At 38.2% G+C, this 21169-nt stretch overlaps 1 protein-coding gene across 3 annotated transcripts; it reads left to right on the forward strand.

The window, feature by feature from the left end:
* Positions 1–8618: 8618 nt before the first annotated feature.
* On the forward strand, positions 8619–14650 carry LOC128321782 (leukocyte elastase inhibitor-like). Of its 3 annotated transcripts, none has more exons than XM_053242353.1 (8): positions 8619–8730; positions 10129–10306; positions 11347–11451; positions 11808–11948; positions 12130–12247; positions 12865–13007; positions 13806–13973; positions 14063–14650. In XM_053242353.1, exons 2-8 carry the CDS (start codon positions 10139–10141, stop codon positions 14465–14467), a joined length of 1248 nt encoding a protein of 415 aa, XP_053098328.1. In that variant the 5' UTR covers positions 8619–8730; positions 10129–10138; the 3' UTR covers positions 14468–14650. The 3 variants fall into 3 exon arrangements, with proteins under 3 accessions (XP_053098328.1, XP_053098327.1, XP_053098329.1); XM_053242352.1 differs by having other exon boundaries at positions 8690–8838; XM_053242354.1 differs by lacking the exon at positions 11347–11451 and having other exon boundaries at positions 8692–8838.
* Positions 14651–21169: the final 6519 nt, after the last annotated feature.

Genomic DNA, 21169 nt, shown 5'->3' on the forward strand with positions numbered 1-21169 from the left:
AACTGTGGAACTCACTACCATTTGATCTTAGAGAAGCCTAGTCTTTTAGTGTATTTAAATCTTCTCTCAAAACTTATTTCTTTAAAATAGCTTTTCCTTGATGAATTTGTTTTATTATTAACTGTTTTTGATGCATGCTTGTATACTTTGTTTTATGTACTTCTGTTTCTATTTTCTTTTCCTATGTAAAGTGCCTTGAGAGGCCTATATATATAAAGTTTTATTATTATCTTATCTTACCTGACCATTAAATTCAGTAATTTCTTTTAACAAATGTGTGGTGCTGGTATTCCAATTGTTAATTAATGGAAATAAAGTCAGTAGTTTTGTGCTGATAATGTAAGCAATCATATTAATATATTATTTGTCCATATTTAATCCATTTGAGGTGTGGTCTTAAGAGACAGTTAAATATTTTAAGATTTTTACCTTTGAGATCAAATGCTTGCAAACCTCATTAATAAAAAGGCTTCATTGTGTTTGCTTACACAAGGCCACTTACTCAAACATCAGATAACTGGGTAGCGTGTAGAGGAAGGTGTGGCCCTTTTTAACAACTGTTTGAACAGTTTCTATTTTGTAAAGATATTGTATGTCGTAATCTGTTCGAAAACTAATAAACGTGGAAAAATACTGTTTTACAGTTGGTGTAGGCCTTGTGCTTCAACAAACCAGTGAAGCCTAAGTTGATCAACCAGCAAAAGTAGTTTACAGTTAAAACATAACTTAACTGTGGTTTATCACACCTGAGTTCAATTTCTCTAGCCACACTCAGGCCTGATTACTGCCACACCTGTTTGCAATCAAGAAATCACTTAAATAGGACCTGCCTGACAAAGTGAAGTAGACCAAAAAATCCTCAAAAGCTAGACATCATGCCGAGATGCAAAGAAATTCAGAAACAAATGAGAAAGAAAGTAATTGAGATCTATCGGTCTGGAAAAGGTTATAAAGCCATTTCTAAAGCTTTGGGACTCCAGTGAACCACAGTGAGAGCCATTATCCACAAATGGCGAAAACATGGAACAGTGGAGAACCTTCCCAGGAGTGGCTGGCCGACCAAAATTACCCCAAGAGCGTAGCAACGACTCATCCAAGAGGTCACAAAAGACCCCACAACAACATCCAAAGAACTGCAGGCCTCACTTGCCTCAGTTAAGGTCAATGTTCATGACTCCACCATAAGAAAGAGACTGGGCAAAAATGGTCTGCATGGCAGAGTTCCAAGACGAAAACCGCTGCTGAGCAAAAAAGAACATAAAGGCTTGTCTCAGTTTTGCCAGAAAACATCTTGATGATCCCCAAGACTTTTGGGAAAATACTCTGTGGACTGACGAGACAAAAGTTGAACTTTTTGGAAGGTGTGTGTCCCATTACATCTGGCGTAAAAGTAACACCGCATTTCAGAAAAAGAACCTCATACCTACAGTAAAATATGGTGGTGGTAGTGTGATGGTCTGGGGCTGTTTTGCTGCTTCAGGACCTGGAAGACTTGCTGTGATAAATGGAACCATGAATTCTGCTGTCTACCAAAAAATCCTGAAGGAGAATGTCAGGCCATCTGTTCGTGACCTCAAGCTGAAGTGAACTTGGGTTCTGCAGCAGGACAATGATCCAAAACACACCAGCAAGTCCACCCCTGAATGGCTGAAGAAAAACAAAATGAAGACTTTGGAGTGGCCTAGTCAAAGTCCTGACCTGAATCCTATTGAGATGTAACTAATCAGCTAATTAACAACCCCTCCTAAATCAAGATCAGTGTGATGGAGCAAGTAAAACACTAAAATGTGCAGGACAGGAGGGACTCCAGAACCAGTGTTAGGAACCTGTGCTCTGAAGACATGTACATTTAATCATCATTGTTATTTCTTTATAATTGTGGCTCTATTTAGTTGCTACCCTAGCTTGGTTACCTTCTTCTGATGTGTCGGGATTCCGATTGTCTACTGTGATTATAAAGAAGGAACATCACAGGACGCATGGTGATTTTGTTGGAATTTCACCCATATAGTACATTATCATAGCAAGATATGAAAATTTCTTCATTTTTGTGGAGATGGGTAGAAATCCCACAATCCTTGTGGGAGTGAGAGCAGGAAAATTTCTCACAGAATGGAAGAAAACACGTCTAATTGTACATTAGGTAGGATTAATTTGAATTACTTTTATCTTGAATAATGAGAAATATTGAATACAGTGTAGCCCAGCTCAGGTTAATTAGGTTAGCTTGCCTGGATAAGTTGCAAACGCGTCTCTACTCCTATGTGTTATCAAACGAGGTACTCGAGATGCTTTGTCATTACAGGTCGCTGTTTGGTCTTATGGCAGAGTTGGCACTTTATTTTATAGTCAGTACAGCTGGTATGATGAGTCTGTCCTTGGTGGTCTAGTGGCTAATGCTCCCACACTCTTACCAGTGTGGCCCAGGCTCAATTCCCAATCAAGAAGCCAACCCAGTGTACTCTGAGTGCCAGTGCCAATCCCAGATAAAACCTGTGCCAAGTCAAACATGATCTGCTGTGTAAACCCCTAACGGGAGCAGCTGGAACAACTATATCTTGTGTGATGACTAAGTTTATATCAAATGGCCAGTAGATTGAGATGCTGGGTATAGAACAAAGTAGAGTCTTTCAGTTAATGTAAAATGATTAAGGACCGATAAGAATTGAAAGAATGTTGCAATATTAACATGATCTACAAAAGAAATATACTTTAGAGAGACAGAAGGTGTCCCCGTCGACAGGTAGATATTAGTTTTGCATTACAATCCACAGAAGTAGTAATTTGGTAGTTTGTTTTAGTATTGCTGCTAATGTTTTACTTTTGCTTCTGGTCTTCTAATAATGCTAACAGTTGTACAAAATATCAGCGTTCTTGAAAGTCCGGTTGTCTGATCAAATTAGTGGACCTGATCGGATCTAATTCGCAGTTGTTGGTCACTTTGTAGACGATACCTTCATAAAAAAGAAGACAGAGAGAGAGAGAGAAAGAGAGAAGGGAGGCTGCTAAAGCCAGTGCAACATTACAGAGCTGGATTCAAAGCTCCAGCAAGCCAGCAGGTAAATCATTATATACATTATTTAACAAACAGTTCTTCCCTGTAAAGTATATTTCCCATTATAATCATTTGTCTTAGTTGGTAGTAATCTATAACATATAGCATATTTAGAATATTTCATGAAAACCATATTAATACTAGTATACAGAACAATAATAATAATAATAAAAACAAATATACTAGAAATATTCTAAATGAGTTGAATCTTAGCATAATACGGATATATGCTGTGTAACAATAAATGACATTTCTAATACTTCCAGTCCAGGTGAAGGCAGAGGCAGGCTCAGGGGGTGAGGGAGAGCCCACTGAGCATCAGGAGCCAAATCAGACAGGTACAGGTGAGAGAGTTATACTGAGCGTGGGCTATCTTCTCTTTTAATCGGATATTTGTACCGATAATTTGTAGTTACAAGCTTGTCATAAAAAAAACCTTTTAGTCTTTTTAGCCTCTCAAAATGTGTGTGCACGGCCCTTTTTCTAATAAAGTGCTCCGTGAGTGTATACTACTATACTAATCATCACCTCACCAAGCTAAAGCATAAAACTACATAGCTGTCACTAGCCTAAGCCTGGGCTAGCCATGCTGGTATTGGTAAATATGTTATATTTAAAGGTGTGTTACAGCACCTTATCAAAACTACTACAGTTTAAAAACATTTAAGCTATCATTTCTTTCCCTTTCTGTAGATAGTTACGCGTTCGCGCACTACACATAATCCGCCATGTTGAAATCCATTACACTCGCGTGACTTTCCTAAACATATGACGTCATTTCCTGGACTTGCCTCCAACAAGGTGGGACTCAGAGGGGGAATTTTGGACAAGATGGCGGGGTGAACACATATGTTTTTACCGAGCTGCCTAGCTAATCTCCCAATTTAGTTTTCAAACATACACAAGTCTCATTTACGCCTACCAAAATAACATTTAAACACTGTATGTGTGTCTTGTGTCGTCAAAATACGGATATCTTCACAACAAACTACCTTACCGAAGACTATCATCCCTGCGGTCCGTGACTCGAACCTAGCTTCGGTGTCAGGCGATGCAGATATGGAGGTAACATTACAGTCCGCTCAAACAGATAAACGCCGTGATTCGTCTCATTTCACCCCTACTAAATCAAACGCCTCAAAAAAAATTAAGGCCTCACGACGAAGATATCACTAATGCAACTCTTCTGCAAGCTATAACTTCACTGACGGCTCGCTTTGACTCACAAGATGAAAAATTAGAAGAAATGGCGAATCAAATGTCGGGACCACGGAGTTCGATTCACGGAGGATCTGACGAGGGAGGACCGACTGGCCCGCGCTGCGCTATGGCCTCTGATCGATCAGGCCCGTAGAGCAGGAAAGAAAGCGTACTACCGTGGTCCATTTGGTTACATTGAAGGGAACCGCATTGACTCGATATGATTATTAACCTGAACTGGTTACGGGTAGGATCGTATGAGATATGACTGTTTTTGGAGTCACACTAGGTTGTCAGGTATGTTCTAGGTTTGTGATTATTCATCCTGGTGAATTTTTGTTATTTCTCATACAAGTATTTGCATTTCCCCTTACATTTTGTACTTTTCTTTTCTTGTTGTTGCTATGTTTCCAATTAAGTTGCCATTTTCTTTCATGTCATTGAATGTTAGGGGCATTCAAAATAAGGTTAAAAGAAAAGCAATGTTCTTATTTTGTAAAAGTAACAGTTCTCACTGTATTTTTCTACAAGAAACGCACTCTGTTGTAACGGATACTGCCTTTTGGTCTAGTCAGTGGGGAGATAAAATATTACTTAGCCACGGTTCCTCCCACTCGGCAGGTACTGCAATTTTATTCAATAACTGTCCAGGAAAAATAATATCTTCCAGATCTGATCTAAGTGGACATTGGTTAGCGGTTGTGTTAGATATTGAACATATTTTCTTCATTTTGGTTAATGTATATGGCCACAATAATGCTAAATTGAATCAAAGTTTACTTCAAGAGGTCTTCTGTAATCTCTGACTTAAATAGAATTTACCCTACAGATAATATTGTTGTAGGTGGAGATTTTAATGTTGTACCGAATGAGACACAGGATAGACATCCACCCAAAAGCATCACTTCTCGACCAAATCCTTTGGTCTCCCACTTTTGCAGTAGCCTTAAATTGATAGATGTCTGGAGATATCTCAATCCTAATCTCAGGCAGTTCTCTTGGTTAAGACCCAATGCCTCCAGCAAATCAAGAATTGATTATTGGCTTATTTCAGATAACTTACTGTTATAGGTTAAAGACTGCGCAATTTCGGCAGCACCTTTGACAGACCACTGTGCTGTTTCACTACTATTCAAACCAAACCACAACACTTCAAGGATTAAGGGATATTGGAAATTTAATTCTGATTTACTTAATAATGAGAGATTCTGTAATAAAGTTAAAGATTTAATTATGGAAATTAAGAACAGTAATAACTTTAATTCTAATAAAGCCAGATGAGAATTCCTCAAATTTAAAATTCGTGAATTATCTATTAATTACAGTAAAATACTTGCCAAAGTAAGGAGACAACAGGAATGTAATATTATTTATGAGATTAACAGATGTTGTAGTGAGAGTGTAGTGAGAGTGTTGAATGATACGGAAAAAAGCAAAATGGTCTCTCTACAATTAGAACTGGATAATCTTTACATTAAGAAAGCTGAAGGTGCATATATACGTTTTGGGGCTAAATGGATAGAAGAGGGTGAAAATAGTACTTCTTACTTTTGCAGATTAGAAAAAAGACGACAATCGAGTAACTCAGTCCTTTCACTAATGATTGATGGTGTTGAATGTACAGATCCTATTCTAATAAGTAAGAAAATCTATCAATTCTACAGTGACTTGTATTCTTCCAACTTTTCCCCAATAGAGTGTAATGATTTCTTTGATAAAATAATACATTTTATTCCCCACATAGACAATGATTGGAAAGATTGTTGTGATGCTGACTTGCATATTGAAGAACTTGACTCAGCAGTTCAAAATCTGAAGTTAAACAAATCTCCTGGCCCTGATGGCCTCACAGCTAATTTTTACAAATTCTTTTGGAATGATATCAGACTATTATTATTTAATGCTTTTGTTGAATCCATTGAAGACGGTTCTTTTGGCCCCACCATGAATCAGGGTCTGATTACATTAATCCCTAAACCAAACAAAGATATGAGATATGTGGATAATTTTCATCCAATCACATTGCTCAGTAATGATTATAAAATTCTCACACATATATATGTTAATAGATTAAAAGTGGGCATTAATAATTTAGTTAACGAATCACAATCAGGCTTTCTTAAAGGAAGATCTATTCATAATAATATAAGGTTAGTGATGGATTTGGTGGAGTACAGTCACTTGATAGAGGATGATGGAATCATTTTATTTCTAGACTTCAAAAAGGCCTTTGATATGATAGAGCATGCTTTTCTTTTTAAATCTTTGAAACTTTTCGGTTTTGGTTAATGTTATAAAATTGATTTACAGAGACATGAATAGTTCCATTTCTCTCCCTTTTGGTACTACACAAAGATTTCAGATTGGCCATGGAATAAGGCAGGGATGCCCATTGTCCCCACTTTTATTTATTTTAGCTGTAGATATGATGTCCACTCTGGTTAGTCATGATTTATCTGTGAAGAAATTAAATGTATTTGGGAAAACCTTAGCAATCAGTCAGCTAGCAGATGACACTACATTATTTTTACAAAATAAAGACCAAATTCCTCTGGCTATCTCTCTAATCAATACCTTTTGTAAAGCGTCAGGCCTTCAACTAAATTTAAACAAATGTCAACTTTTGGCCCTACACCCCATTCAAGAGTTGTCCTTATATAACATGCCAGTTAAACAGACGGTGAAATATCTAGGCATCTCTATTTCCAGAGATTTGAAGATTAGTATGAAAGAAAATTTTGAAAATAAAATACAAATAGCCAATGGTATTTTGAATAGCTGGTTACAGAGAGATGTATCAATTTTTGGGAGAATTAAAGTTGAATATCTATTTAGACTGGTTTATCCAGCTCTTGCTTTAGCTCCCTCTTCAGTTATCATAAAAACAAGCAATCAAAAAATGTATGACTTTATTTGGAGGCACAAAACTCATTACATTAGAAAATATGATATTATCAAAGGGTACAAAGAAGGTGGTCTGAATGTAATTGAATTTGAGAGTATGAATACTTTGTTAAAACTTAAGTGGCTTCAAATGTTTTTAGGTAATACTGAGAGCTTCTGGTATGCAGTGCCTTCAGCTTTGTTTCGTAAAGTGGGTGGTATCCGCTTCCTTCTCAAATGTGACTTTGATTTACACAAACTTCCACTGAAGCTATCAGCATTCCACCAACAAGCCTTATTATGCTGGAAGTTGGCGCACACACACAATTTTACACCCCCAATACTCCTATATGGAATAAAAAATATATTCTACACAGAAACAAATCCCTATTTTATGAGGACTGGGTAAAAAGAAATATTTGGTCGGTATTGGATTTAATGGATGAGTCTGGTAATATGTTAAATTACAATTCATTTACTTTAAAACATGGATTTGCCTGTCATCCAAAGCAATTCTTTACTGTTATTAATGCAATACCCTCAGGTATAAAAATGTTAATGAGATGTTCCCTTTCCTACTCTAAAATTACTGCAGTCCTTCCCTTATTATATGTTGGTGATATTGAGATAGAGAATAAACTCTGCACTAACAAATATATAAGACAATGTATCATCCAGTCATGTTACCCTTGTCAAATATTAAGAAATAAATTAGATCACATATTTGATAAAAACAATGTTAAATATTTCAGAACAGCCTATATAAAATTTCCTATTCTTCCCAAGGTAAAAGAAATACAATTTAAAATATTAAATGAGATATATCCCTCCAATAAATTTCTACATTCAAAATTTAACTTTGAAAATGAGCCTTGTTATTTATGCAAACATTTAGTTGAAGATACAGAACATATATTTTTTACATGTAGTTTGTCTCAGTCCTTTTGGACAGCATTGCAGGACTGGATGGTAGAGAAGGGTGTGGTTGCTGATGGTTTCACTCTAACCTTACAAGATGTAATGTACGGAATAACCAAAGAGTGCTCTGTTTTGTATGATTTGATTAATAACATTATATTATTAGCAAAATACTTTATACATGAATGTAGATATTTTAAATCCCCTCCTTTGTTTATTGTATTTAAAATTGATCTAAAATACTTCTCAGATGCCCTTAGTAAAATGAAAAAGCAGTAAAACTGTTTAATTTGTTTGTTTTATATAATTTGTTGTAATTTTATATACTTCTTTATATTATTATTTATTCATTTATTTATTTATTTATCTATTTTATATAGTTTATGTCTCTTGGAATGTTTTATTATATGTTTTGTCTAGAGCCTATTATGACTCGATTATGCTGAGCCTTCCATACAGATTTTTTTTGTATACTAATTAATGCCAGTTTGTTGTATTCAGATTTTGTACTTAATAAAAATAAATAAATAAATAAATAAATAAATAAAAAATAAAAAAAAAGGTGGGACTCAGAGGGGAGGGGACGCTGAGAAATGATATAAAGTCACACACACTGAAGAACACACATGACATTTGATCAGAAACCGGATCACTTGTGCAGTGCAGGAGCCGCGGTAAGTGTACTGAAGTATTGCAGTGAGTATTCTGCAGTTATTGCGTTATCTCCAGCTGTCATTACACGGCTGTTTGTCAGGACGATAGTACATGCAGGTAGTTACCAAGTAAGTATGAGGTCTTGTTTTTTAGTTCATAAAGTTTCTGTGAATGTTAGAACTATTGTCGTCTTATTAGCTGATAAGACCTGTATCTTAGTCAGGCGCAGGTCCTGAGTCGTTATTGTTAATGGAGTAATTTTGCTTTTTAAGTAGTCTTGGTGTGGAGGTTATGCGACGGGGCGTGGTGCAGATAGTCTGCTGCAGACCGAAGTCTGTCCCGATCACGGAAGAGAAAGTCGGAAGCTCCATGAATCCTCCATGCAGAACTGTTAAGATGGACAGTGATCAGGGAGAACGGAGTTGGTTGTCACCGCACTGGCTTATATTTGGTGCACCATGGGAGCCTGTTTTTAAAATGTTGATAATAAAAATATGTGCAGAAGTCAACCCTGTTTGTTATTCCCTTGATCTTATTTGACTTCTTTATGATTGTTACTATTACTATGGCCACTTATGGATATTAATTTCTCTATTCCTCTACATCAGAGGTATGCATATTTAAATATATATATATATATATATATATATATATATATATATATATATATATAGATTAAAAGTATATACTATATAGATATAGTATGTATATAGATTAAAAGACTCTATCAGACACTTAATTCTACTCCTTTGTGTAGGAGCTCTGCATTTTCCCATCGGATTACCCTGGAACGAATTATCACTCATAAATAATGTTGATTGGCAAATAAAGCCAACTGACATATGAATCTGGAATAACTGACAGTTGCACAGGTGCTTTGGACTCTCCAATATTAACTGACACTCTCTGGAAGCCCCGCCCCCTTTGCTCATCTCACATTAGTGATTTTTTTTTTCCCTGTGCTTGAAAGATAATCTGATGCAGTGCCCTAGCTTTCTCTCAAGGTGAAAGGAGAATGTTTTGACTTCATTAATGTGAAATAAAATCAGTGTGTTAGCTAACAGCGAAAAAATGCTGAATTTTTTTTTTTTTTTTTTACCAAAAAGAAAAGATTATAAAAGCCTACAACATGTGCTAAAACTAAAACTTTCCTAATAATTTCAGTGGTAATTAAATGTTTAATGAAAGTAATGTTTGCTTTGCTCTGCTGCACCAGTTGGTAATCAGACATGCTCAAACAGGTTGAGCAGCAGATCAACCATGAAAAATGTTGGACATGTGATTTGTTAAAAAAAACAAAAAAACAATTCAACAATATCGAAAATGCAGTGTATTATGTTTTTTTAGTAGCTTTTTTTTTAACATCCAGGGCTTTCTTTGCTATTCTATTTAAAAAAAAATATGTATTTCTCCTTCAGATTTTGCAAAATGGACTCTGGTTCAGTGGCAAACAACTACTTTGCCCTTCAGCTGTTCAGCAAGATCAAGGAAGGCAACAAATCCAACAATGTCTTCTACTCTCCTCTCAGCATCTCTTCTGCCTTGGCCATGGTGTCTCTAGGAGCTGCAGGCAACACAGCAGCTCAGATGGCTGAGGTCAGAACAAAAAATAATAAAGATGCAAAATAATTATAATTATGTAATTATAACATAATATTATATTAACACAATAACTACATTAATACATATAAGACAATAAAGGTTAATAAACATGTCAGCCATAATCTTATCTCTCATTATGATGTTGACTTGGCTTAGGTCTAGTTGAACAGTCTATTACGGTGTTTCTCGGGCAACTCCCAGGTGGTCCACATTTTTGCTTTTTTTTTTCCCATTTTCCCTATTTTATAAATGTAGTACCACCTGTCCTGCACATTTTAGTGTTTTACTTGCTCTACCATGCCCACTTCAGTTCAGGAGGGGTTGGTAATTAGCTGAAAATTTCTTCATTTTCTGTGGAGACAGGTAGAAATCCTGTGCAGCAGATTGCGGAATTGAGAGTGGGAAAATTTCTCAACTTATGCACATAGGAAGAAAGACTCATCACGCAAGAGCCAGTCAGATTGTTCTTTGGGCCTTAGCAAAGGTTCTCACCATGTGTCACATCCACTGCTTACAAGCAGTGTTTTAGCAATATGCCCCCATAGCAGTTTGTTGCTGGTTAAGGAAGTGTGACTCACTTCACTGCAATTGGAATTGTTGGAATCTGTCATCAAGGGTTGTTGAAGGGTTGTTGTATACAGTGCAGTAGTTTATAAATGATGTTTTACCAGACATTCCTTGCTTGCAATGCTTCTTAATAAAATGGCCTTTTTGTGCTTGTTTAGGCAAGACCACTTACGCAAAGCTTAGATCATCATGAAATGTGAGTAGGGTGTAGGGGAAAGTGTAGCCCTTTTTATTTCTGTACGAACAGTTCCTACTGTGCAATGGATTTGTATATATAGTATAAAATACTGTTTCATGGTTTTTAAATCCAAATATATATATATATTTACACACACACACACATGTAATATAAATATGTATATAACCATGGTGCAGGCACCGAACAAATTTTATTAATGTTCACGCAAACAACTGGTATACGCAATGAAAAGGGTTTTGCAATTCTGATGATTAATATGTTACTTTAGGTCTTGTGCTTCAACAAACCCAAACCAGTGAACCCTAAGTCTGTTCAACCAGTTGCAGTCCAACAGACACAACAGACTCAGAAGTTACCAACGGCTTTACCAAAGGTTATTGGATGCAGATACTCAGTGGAGGCACTAATATCCATGGGGGAAAAGCATTATTTTGGCAATAACATTGGTGATGGTGGTTCATGGCATACATATAGGTGCTTCTCCTTGGTGGCGGATAACTGGGATCCCGTACTGCCCTTATTTCTTTGCATTCGTACTACACAGCTTACACATTAAAAGGTATGACGTATATGAACAACAGTTTTCACTTGTGTTTACTCATTTTACTCATGATTTTTTGTGTGACTCTAAAATTCTCTCAGGATGGAGTTAATCTTCACTTACCATAAAGATTTCTTGCTCTTTTATTTTTTGGTAACTTGGATTATATCTCCATCCATATTACCTAGACTCTGCAACACCACAAAGCCAAGGACGACATCCACGTCAGCTTCAACAAGCTTATGCGTGAACTGACCAAAGCAGGGGCTCCGTATGCCCTCAGCCTGGCCAATAGGCTTTATGGAGAGCAGACCTACCAATATGTGGAGGTAAGATGTCTGGATACAAAGATGTGCAAAATGACTGACCTTTCTACAGTACACACTATGAAAAAAAAATCATCATCTTACAATTTTATTTTATTAGCATTTATTCTACAGCAATTGTCGATCTACATGTATTTCATTGTTTTGAATTGTTTGTTTGTTTGTTTGTTTGTTTTTTAAACAGAAATTTTTGAGTGACACAAAAAAACACTACAATGCTGATCTGGAAACTGTTGACTTTAAATCAAATGCAGAAGCTGCACGTGTCAATATTAATAAGTGGGTGGAGAAGCAAACAAAAGGTTAGTAATTTCTGAAATTTACATATATAATATATTCATATAGTATTTACACCTTCATGGGAAATAAGATAGTTTGGTAAACAGATTGTAAGATCCTTGAAAGTAACTTCACTGCATCAAACATTCCCAAAGACGGAATGTCATAAAGTCAGATACCAATTAGCTTTAAACTTTAGAAAATCCACTTGCTCATACGTTGAGCCATATCACAGGTAAGTGGAGCAAGATCATATAAAGGGCACTTGTGACTTTGGGGAAACACCGACAATAAATTGTCTGTATTTTATAATCATACATGCTCGTTAAGCCGATTAACCTTTTCTATCCATGTTTACTTCCTACAAAGCAATAATTCAAACCTACTTTGCTCCCCCGTGATCTCAGTGATTTTCATTTATATTATTTTGTGCTACTGCTACTACTACTACTACTACTAATAATAATAATAATAATAATAATAATAATGATATTGATAGTAGTAGTAACAATAGTATTATCATTATAATATGTTCTACTTAAATGCAGTACAGATAATGTATTCTTCCCGTGCAATGTTTCTCCATGAATGTTGTGTCTGCTTAACAGTATGTTTTTGTGAATTGAAATGCTCACAATAGAAAAGATCCAGAACTTGCTGGCAAAAGGAACTGTTGACAGTTTGACCAGACTTGTCTTGGTGAATGCCATCTACTTCAAGGGCAGCTGGGAGAAGCGGTTTAAGGCAGAAGCAACAAAGGAACATCCTTTCAAGCTGAACAAGGTGGGTGCCATGCACTTATTAAAAAATGCAGTCTCTTACCATTTCCTCTCCTCTATCCTATCCTCTCCTGTGAATTTCTGTCCTCTCCTGTTCATTCCTGTGCACTTCTCTCCTCTCCTGTCCTTTCCTGTGCATTCCTGTCCTCTCCTGTGAGTTTCTGTCCTCTCCTTTGCATTCCTGTGCACTCCTATCCTCTCCTGTGCACGTCTGTCCTCTCTTGTGCTCTCCTGTGCACTTCTGTCCTCTCCTGTGCTTTCCTATGCACTCCTATCCTCTCCTGTGCACCTCTTGTCTTCTTTTGTGCACTTCTACCTTGTCTTATGCATTCCTGCCCTGTCCTGTTGAGTTTTGTTAAAAAAAAAACCTAACATGATCACAATCCTTTTTACTCTCCTCTCCTGTGTACATCTGCCTTTTTTCTGTGCACTCCTGTCCTCTCCTATGCATCCCATCCTTTTTTGTGCACTCCTGCCTTGTCCTATTTTGCTTCGTGAGAAATTGCACTGATCTGGTGTGAGAATTGCAGTGATATCTAATGTCTAAGTAACAAAATATAGACATATCTAGTCCAAGATCTGACATTTAGAAAAATAAAAAGTAAAAAAAAAAAACTGAAAATAAAAAGTAACAATATAACTTAATTACATTAATGAAATGTATTCTCTGTAGTGGAGTTAAAAACCATCCAGTTAAAAATCACAGCATATTCCCCCATGTGAAAACAGTGATGATCTGTCACGCACATTTGTGAATTTGTGAAATAATATATTTTAATGTTTTACATTTGATTACATGCAGAAAGAAACTAAACCAGTGCAGATGATGACTCAGAAGTCAAAGTTTCCCATGGCCTTTATTCCTGAGGTGCAGTGCAAGATTCTTGAAATGCCATATATAGGCAACGAGCTCAGCATGCTAATTATGCTGCCTGTTGAGATTGAAGATGATACTACCGGCCTTAAGAAGGTAAATTGACATGCTAAATTGACATGCTTTGTAAATCTACTTAATCAATGTATCAAATTAATTTTATATATACTCATATATATTCTCAGCTTGAGCAACAGCTCACCTATGAGAACTTCAAGGAGTGGACACGGCCCGATATGATGGTCATTGAGGAGGTGGAGGTGTCTTTGCCGCGGTTCAAACTGAGTGAAACCTACGACATGAAGGAGCTGCTCAAGAGCATGGGCATGGTAGATGCCTTTGACATGGGCAAGGGTGATTTTTCACGCATGTCTCCTTGCAATGATCTGGTGCTCTCCAAGGTGTTGCATAAGTCTTATGTAGAGGTGAATGAGGAAGGCACTGAAGCAGCCGCGGCTACCGGGGCCGTCATGATGACGCGTTGTCTCAGGCTTCCAAAGGCTTTTGTGGCAGACCACCCCTTCCTCTTTTTCATTCAACACAAACCAACCGGAAGCATTCTCTTTTGTGGACGCTTCAGCTCCCCTTAAATTGCGATGCACTGAAGTGCAGCTGTAACTCTATGCAGTCATTTGATGTCATAGATAAATAAGTGTGTACTGACTGAACATGTTTAGATAATGACAATATACAAAAATATCAATTGACATATTTCCAAGAAAGCTCTTTGGCAAATGTTACCTACATGAAATAAACATGTTATTGACATCACATATCAGTGTTTCATATTAAACAATATTGAAAACAACGCTGGTGCAGCAAGGTGGCGCAATGGGTAGCATTGCCATCTCACAGCTCCGGGTCCCCTGGTTCAATCCTGAGCTCGGTTCCTGTCTGTGGGTCTCCTCTCACTGTTCACAAGCATGCAGATAGGTGGACTGGCTACACTAAATTGTCTCTATGTGTGAATGGGTATGTGAATGTGTATGGTGAACTGCAGTGGACTGGCATTCCGTGTTACTGTGACTCTGACCAGGATAAAGCAGTTACTGAAGACAGATGAATGAATGAATGAATGAATGAAAACAATTGAAATAACAGTAATAGGTCTATTTAACATTAATAGCTTCAATTAATTATTATTAATTTGTTATCATTAATTAATTAATAATAACATTAAATAATAGTCAGGTGTCACCATCTACTGTTTTACACTTTTTAACCAATTGATATGGAGATACAGGAGCCACTTGAAACTAAATCTTTTCTGCTGTCTCAGATAAAGCAGCAGGCTGACAAAATGCAAATAAAATTCATGGAAAAGTCAATTCACTGAAGGGGGAAGTAAATGGGATGAGAAAATCTGGCATGAAGGAACTTCTATCTATTAAGTAGCTGTTATTTTACTGCTTGGTGTACACCTGGAAAAGCATCTGTCTCATCCACTGACCTATGCTAAGGTTTTTGTGCTAAAATTCTGTTTCTGGAGGAGACTCAACAGGGCATTTATGATCCATGTGCAGAAGGTTTATTATAGTAATGTACGCAAATCCAAGATTTGCCTTTTTTTGTATTCAAAAGGCCGATCCAGGTCATATACAAAGCTTCATAGACAACAACATTCCAAATCACAATTCCAAGAATGAGAGTACACACAGGGGCAAAGGCAGGTATACCCCAATCCACAATGGATCAATTCTGCTGCCCTCTGGTGGTGTGGTGGTGTATTGTCTATCACTGAGAGACTCTAACTGTGGGCAAAGTGTAAGTACTTTTACAGTACCTGTTGCGACCACTAACATATGACTTTACCTTGGCATACACACCGTGTGTTTCTTTTAAGCACAGTCATATCCCCAAGGCAGAACACACTGTTGAACAAAATAGGGCCAGCAGATTTGCTCAAAGTGGAGCACAAGAATGAAAGAATGTAATCAAATTTATTGATTGCTTAGGTGGCGCTATATTTACATGGGTGCACCGTAAGTACATGTGGGTAGCTGATAATGAACAAAAATTGTGTCTAAAAGAGGTGCAGTAAAATAAATTATTTCACACATCATTTCTAACAAAGGGAAGCCAATATTTTACAATGACAACATATAACGAGAAATTTATTTTATTGAAACTGGAGCCAGATCAGTTGTATCCTGTGTTATGTAGTTTTGTAACATACCATATTTATTGTTCCTCTGGAACATGCTAGGATCTAAGGATCCTTCATTTTCCAATGAACCCTTTTTTCTAAAAGTATAGAGATAGTCCATAACACTGATTCACTGATTTTTTTAAAAAAAATTTATATATCAGGTAATACCAAGAATCATGATGTCCATACATTATATTAACAGAATCTCTTTCTCCCTTATAAAAGCAGTGTCACCATGCTTCAGACTATCTTATCATATACAGTACAGGACAGTAATCCTAGACATATTTACTATAGCTTGTCATTATGATCCATGGAAGTGCTCTCCCTAATGCCTTTTAAATGGTTGATACTCTTTACTTGGGGGGTTTTGTAACCACCAAAGTATGTTGCGGCCTCCAGTTCACGTCACAGGGAAGGAAGGCCTTTATGGTAAAAATTGGGAGCAGTGGTCAGCCCAATGATTGTACATACATTGTACATGTAGATACAGCTGGAAGGGCAGTGGGCTTGCCTTTCACCAACCCATGTTAGTGATGGATACGTACATGAGCAAGCACACTGACATTACCTGAAGAGCAACTTAAAAATGCTGCATCAGCAAGTACAGCATTAATTAAGTACAGCATTAAGTACAGCAAGGCTCCACACAGTTTGTTAAATATGCTGCCCTTTGCTTGGTCTGCAAGAGATACTTTTAATGCTGCAGTACCTCTCTTTACCTGGCAAGAGTCCTTGCCTCCCTCCAGGTAGCCAGCACAGAACATGTTATTGGTGGTCATTCAAGGGTATGAGTTATTACAATCCCTGTCAGAAAGACCTGGGACCTCCAGACACTGCAGGTTGCTGATCAGCAGCTGCAAAGAGATAACCCAAAATAAGAATTTTCACTGGCACTCATGGTGTTTCTCCATCCAAGTACCAAGAATGATGCAAGAATAGGAGATCAACTGCTCACTTCTTCATTCTTCTGGATGTGGTGCTCACCCAAACAAACTTCCTTTCAACTAGAGATGGGAAGGAAAATGTACTACATTCTAAATTCACAGATGCATTTTATTTTTTAAAAGATTTTCCAAAATGACTACTTTATTAATTTTAAGATAAATAACTTAGTTTTACAATTTGTACAATTTTTATTTACTTACAGCAGACACAAGCCAGTTTTGATTGATCAGAGAACCACCCGAGAACTGATAGCCAACATTCAGAGACACGTGCCAATGCTGGGAGTAGGGCGTGCACTCAAACTGCAAAAAAAAAAAAAAAAAAAAAAAACTGTACAGTGGACATAAAAAGTCTACACACCCCTGTTAAAATGGCAGGTTTTTGTGAAGTAAGAGAATGAAAGTAAGCTAAATCATGTCAGATCTTTTCCCACCTTTAATGTGAAATTGAAAAGTATTCAAATAAAGTGAAAAACAATTAAATTTTTTAGGGAAAAAGGAAAATAGAAACTTACAATAACCTAGTTGCATAAGGGTGCACAGCCCTAAACTTATACTTTGTTGAAGCGCCGTTTGATGTTATTACACCACTCAGTCTTTTTGGGTAAGAATCTATTAGCATGGCACATCTCGCCTTGGCAATATTTTCCCAATCTTTCTTGCAAAAACATTCTAGATCCATCATATTGTGAGGGCATCTCCTGTGCACAGCCCGCTTCAGGTCACCCCACAGATTTTTAGTTGGATTCAGGCACTGTATTTCTTGATTAGAATGTTTAATTCTAGAGTATTTGACTAACGAGTATTTGAGTAAAGTTTGACTGTCAGTGTAGTCTGACTGCTAGGCAGTAGTTTAGGAAGTGGGCAGTGATGATGTTACACCTGCCTTGTGTACAGTGAAGAGGTAAATGAAGCAGGCAAGAAAGAACAAAAAGAAAACAGTTTCAGAACTGCATGGTTGTAATGAACAGTACGTGGGATATGGTTTAGGATCCATGTCCCAGGCTGGCGTGACAACTGTTTAGCTGATTTTGCACAAGATCCTCGCAAGCTCCACAACATCTTTTCTTCACTGCTCAACCCTCCGGCTCCACCTGCTCCATCCTCTCTGACTGCTGAAGACTTTGCCACTTTTTATGATGAGAAGATTGGAAAAATCTGTCAGACATTCACTTCTACTCCTGCTCCTACACTACACACTAAGGATTCTCCTTCTCATTCGCTGACACAGTTTTCTAAACTATCAACAGAAGAGATCCTGCAAATCATCTTATCCTGCAATCCTACCACCTGCCCATTGGATCCAATCCCTTCCACAATGCTCCAGACCATCTCTCAAGACCTCCTCCCCTTCATCACCACTATCATCAATGGCTCCATAACATCTGGTCATGTACCAACTTCATTCAAAAGAGCAAGAGTTATTCCCATCCTGAAGAAACCCACTCTAGATCCCTCTGTCATCAGCAACTACCCGACCGGTATCACTTCTCTCTTTTCTTTCTAAAACCCTTGAACGGACTGTCTATAATCAGCTGTCTTGCTATCTCTCGCAGAACAACCTCCAAGATCCCAATCAGTCTGGCTTCAAACCGGCACACTCCACAGAGACTGCCCTTTTGGCAGTCACTGAGAAGCTACATGCCGCTAGATCAGCCAAACTGTCTTCAGTTCTCATCATCCTTGACCTTTCAGCAGCGTTTGACACGGTGAACCACAAGACTCTCCTATCCACCCTCATGAGCCTAGGAATTTGTGGTGCAGCATGGCAATGGTTTGCTTCCTACCTGGAAGATCGGTCATATCAGGTGACATGGAGGGGATCCACATCTGCTCCTCGCAGACTATCCACTGGTGTTCCACAAGGCTCAGTATTTGGTCCTCTCCTGTTCTCCCTCTATACTCGATCTCTTGGTACGGTCATATCCTCACGTGGGTTTTCATAACACTGCTATGCAGATGACACTCAACTCATCCTCTCCTTCCCTCCCTCAGACTCTCATGTTTCTGCTCGGATATCAGCTTGTCTGGCTGACATCTCATCATGGATGACAACTCATCAGCTGAAACTTAATCCCACCAAAACTGAACTGCTACTCATCCCAGGTGATTCATCCCCATCTCAGGATCTTGCAATTTCCCTATACAATTCTCTGATCTCGCCTTCGGTTACCGCACGCAACCTTGGGGTAACCATGGACAATCAACTCTCCTTCTCCTCTCACATTGCTAATCTAAAACGCTGATGTCGATTTCTCCTTTATAACATCAGAAGAATTCGTCCATTTCTTTCCTCACAGGCCACACAGGTGCTTGTTCAGTCCCTTGTCATTTCAAGACTGGACTACTGCAACTCACTCCTGGCAGGTCTGCCTCTGAGCGCCATTCGTCCTCTGCAACTGATCCAGAATGCAGCTGCACGATTGGTTTTCAACCTTCCTAAATTTTCCCACACCACCCCATTGCTACGCTCCCTCCACTGGCTTCCTGTAGCTGCCCGCATCAGATTTAAAACACTGATGCTCGCCTACAAACCCAAAAACAGACCAGCACCCACTTATCTCAAAGCACTTATCCCACCTCGAGCGCCACCACGCTCCCTCCGATCCTCTAGCACTGCTCGACTGGTCCCACCATCTCTCAGAGTACAAGGAAGGCATGCATCAAGACTCTTCTCTGTTCTGGCACCAAGGTGGTGGAATGAACTTCCCCAAGATGTCCGAACAGCTGAGTCACTGGCAGTCTTCAAACGACGTCTAAAGACTTACCTCTTCATAAAATACTTAAATTAGCACTTTCACAAAAAAAAAAAAAAAAAAAAAAAAAAAAAAAAATCACCTCCCCAACAGAGTTTTGGACTGATGGCATTCCTAGTTTGTGACCTACCGAGCCAATATCAGAATGTATTTTTGATAGACTTCAAAGCACTATTGTAAGTCGCTCTCGATAAGGGCGTCTGCCAAATGCCATAAATGTAAATGTAAATGTAATGATTTTCTAGGTTGTCAAGTTTCCAAACTTTAGATTACTTACGTGATCCCGGTTCTCTGATAAGAGGAGTGAGGTATCTCACTATGGGAAATGCCACAGGTGCGACCGATCCTGGAAGCACCAATAACGCTGCATCTGTCAGTTGACAGACCAATCATGGCCGTGAAGAGGGAGTCCCGCCTACCTAACATATAAGACGCTGCTGAAGGTCCCTTCTTCATTCTCAGCATGAATGAACAGGGTTACGTAAGTAACCTAAAGTTCTCTTTCAAACATTCCCTCTGTATCTCACTATGGGATATAGACAACTCCCGTGTTGCAGATACACTGTCCGAAGCAGAGCAGCCAACTGACACAGTGATGTGTACGTACGTAGACAAATCCCAATCTATTTCTCCATGAATAAATACAGGGATGTGTGTTTTTTTTTTAACTCATGCTAAGGACAGAATGAGCCAATGATGGCTCATTATCTGTAACAGCCAGTCTATAAAATCGTACAAACGTGTGAGGCGATGCCCAATTCACTGGTGCACAAATGTCCTGGACTGAAATAAATATGAACAGCTCCCAAGAACTGGCCATGCCTTTGGTCGAATGGGCCCTCAGGCCCACTGGGGGTTCAGGTCCCATGCTATTATAACATAATATGAAAGCTTCCACCACCCAATGAGACAGGCGCTGACATGAAATAGATTTACCCCTACGAGAATCAGCCCATAAGGTGAAAACATGTTTACTTTTTCTCAGTGCTTTTGTTTTGTCTGTATAATGACACACAGCACATGTGTTTCCACCTCCAATGAAGAAAAAGGCGACGGGTGAAAAGCCAGTAAATCCACTAGTTTGCAGGCAAGAGCTGACTAGCTCACCTTTGGCAAGAATGCTGGATTGGTCTTGAGAGTCACGCTCGAGAAATCCAAAGCAAAACATATGCATGAGTCATGTACCGACAAAGTATGAAGTTCGCTAACTTGCTTCACGGTCGTAAGAGCAAGTAACAAAGCAGACTTTGGCGAAAGGAGCTTTAAATCAATACTCTCTAAAGGCTCAAAACGGGGCTGGGAAAGTGTGCTCAGGGCCGCAGACAGATCCCACGGGGGAATCAGTGGTTTAGAAACCCTGTTTAAACGTTGTGCATATGGGATTAAATTTGTTTCATAATTCCAAATAAATAGATTATAATTCACAAATAAATGTAGTGA

This window comes from Pangasianodon hypophthalmus, chromosome 19 (genome assembly GCF_027358585.1).
Source record: "Pangasianodon hypophthalmus isolate fPanHyp1 chromosome 19, fPanHyp1.pri, whole genome shotgun sequence".
Taxonomy (NCBI): Eukaryota; Metazoa; Chordata; class Actinopteri; order Siluriformes; family Pangasiidae; genus Pangasianodon; species Pangasianodon hypophthalmus.

Coding starts and splice junctions, on each gene's coding strand:
- LOC128321782 (XM_053242352.1), top strand. Junction 11,452..11,807: donor TACCAACGGCTTTACCAAAG/GTTATTGGATGC, acceptor CATATTACCTAG/ACTCTGCAACACCACAAAGC. Junction 13,974..14,062: donor ATACTACCGGCCTTAAGAAG/GTAAATTGACAT, acceptor ATATATTCTCAG/CTTGAGCAACAGCTCACCTA.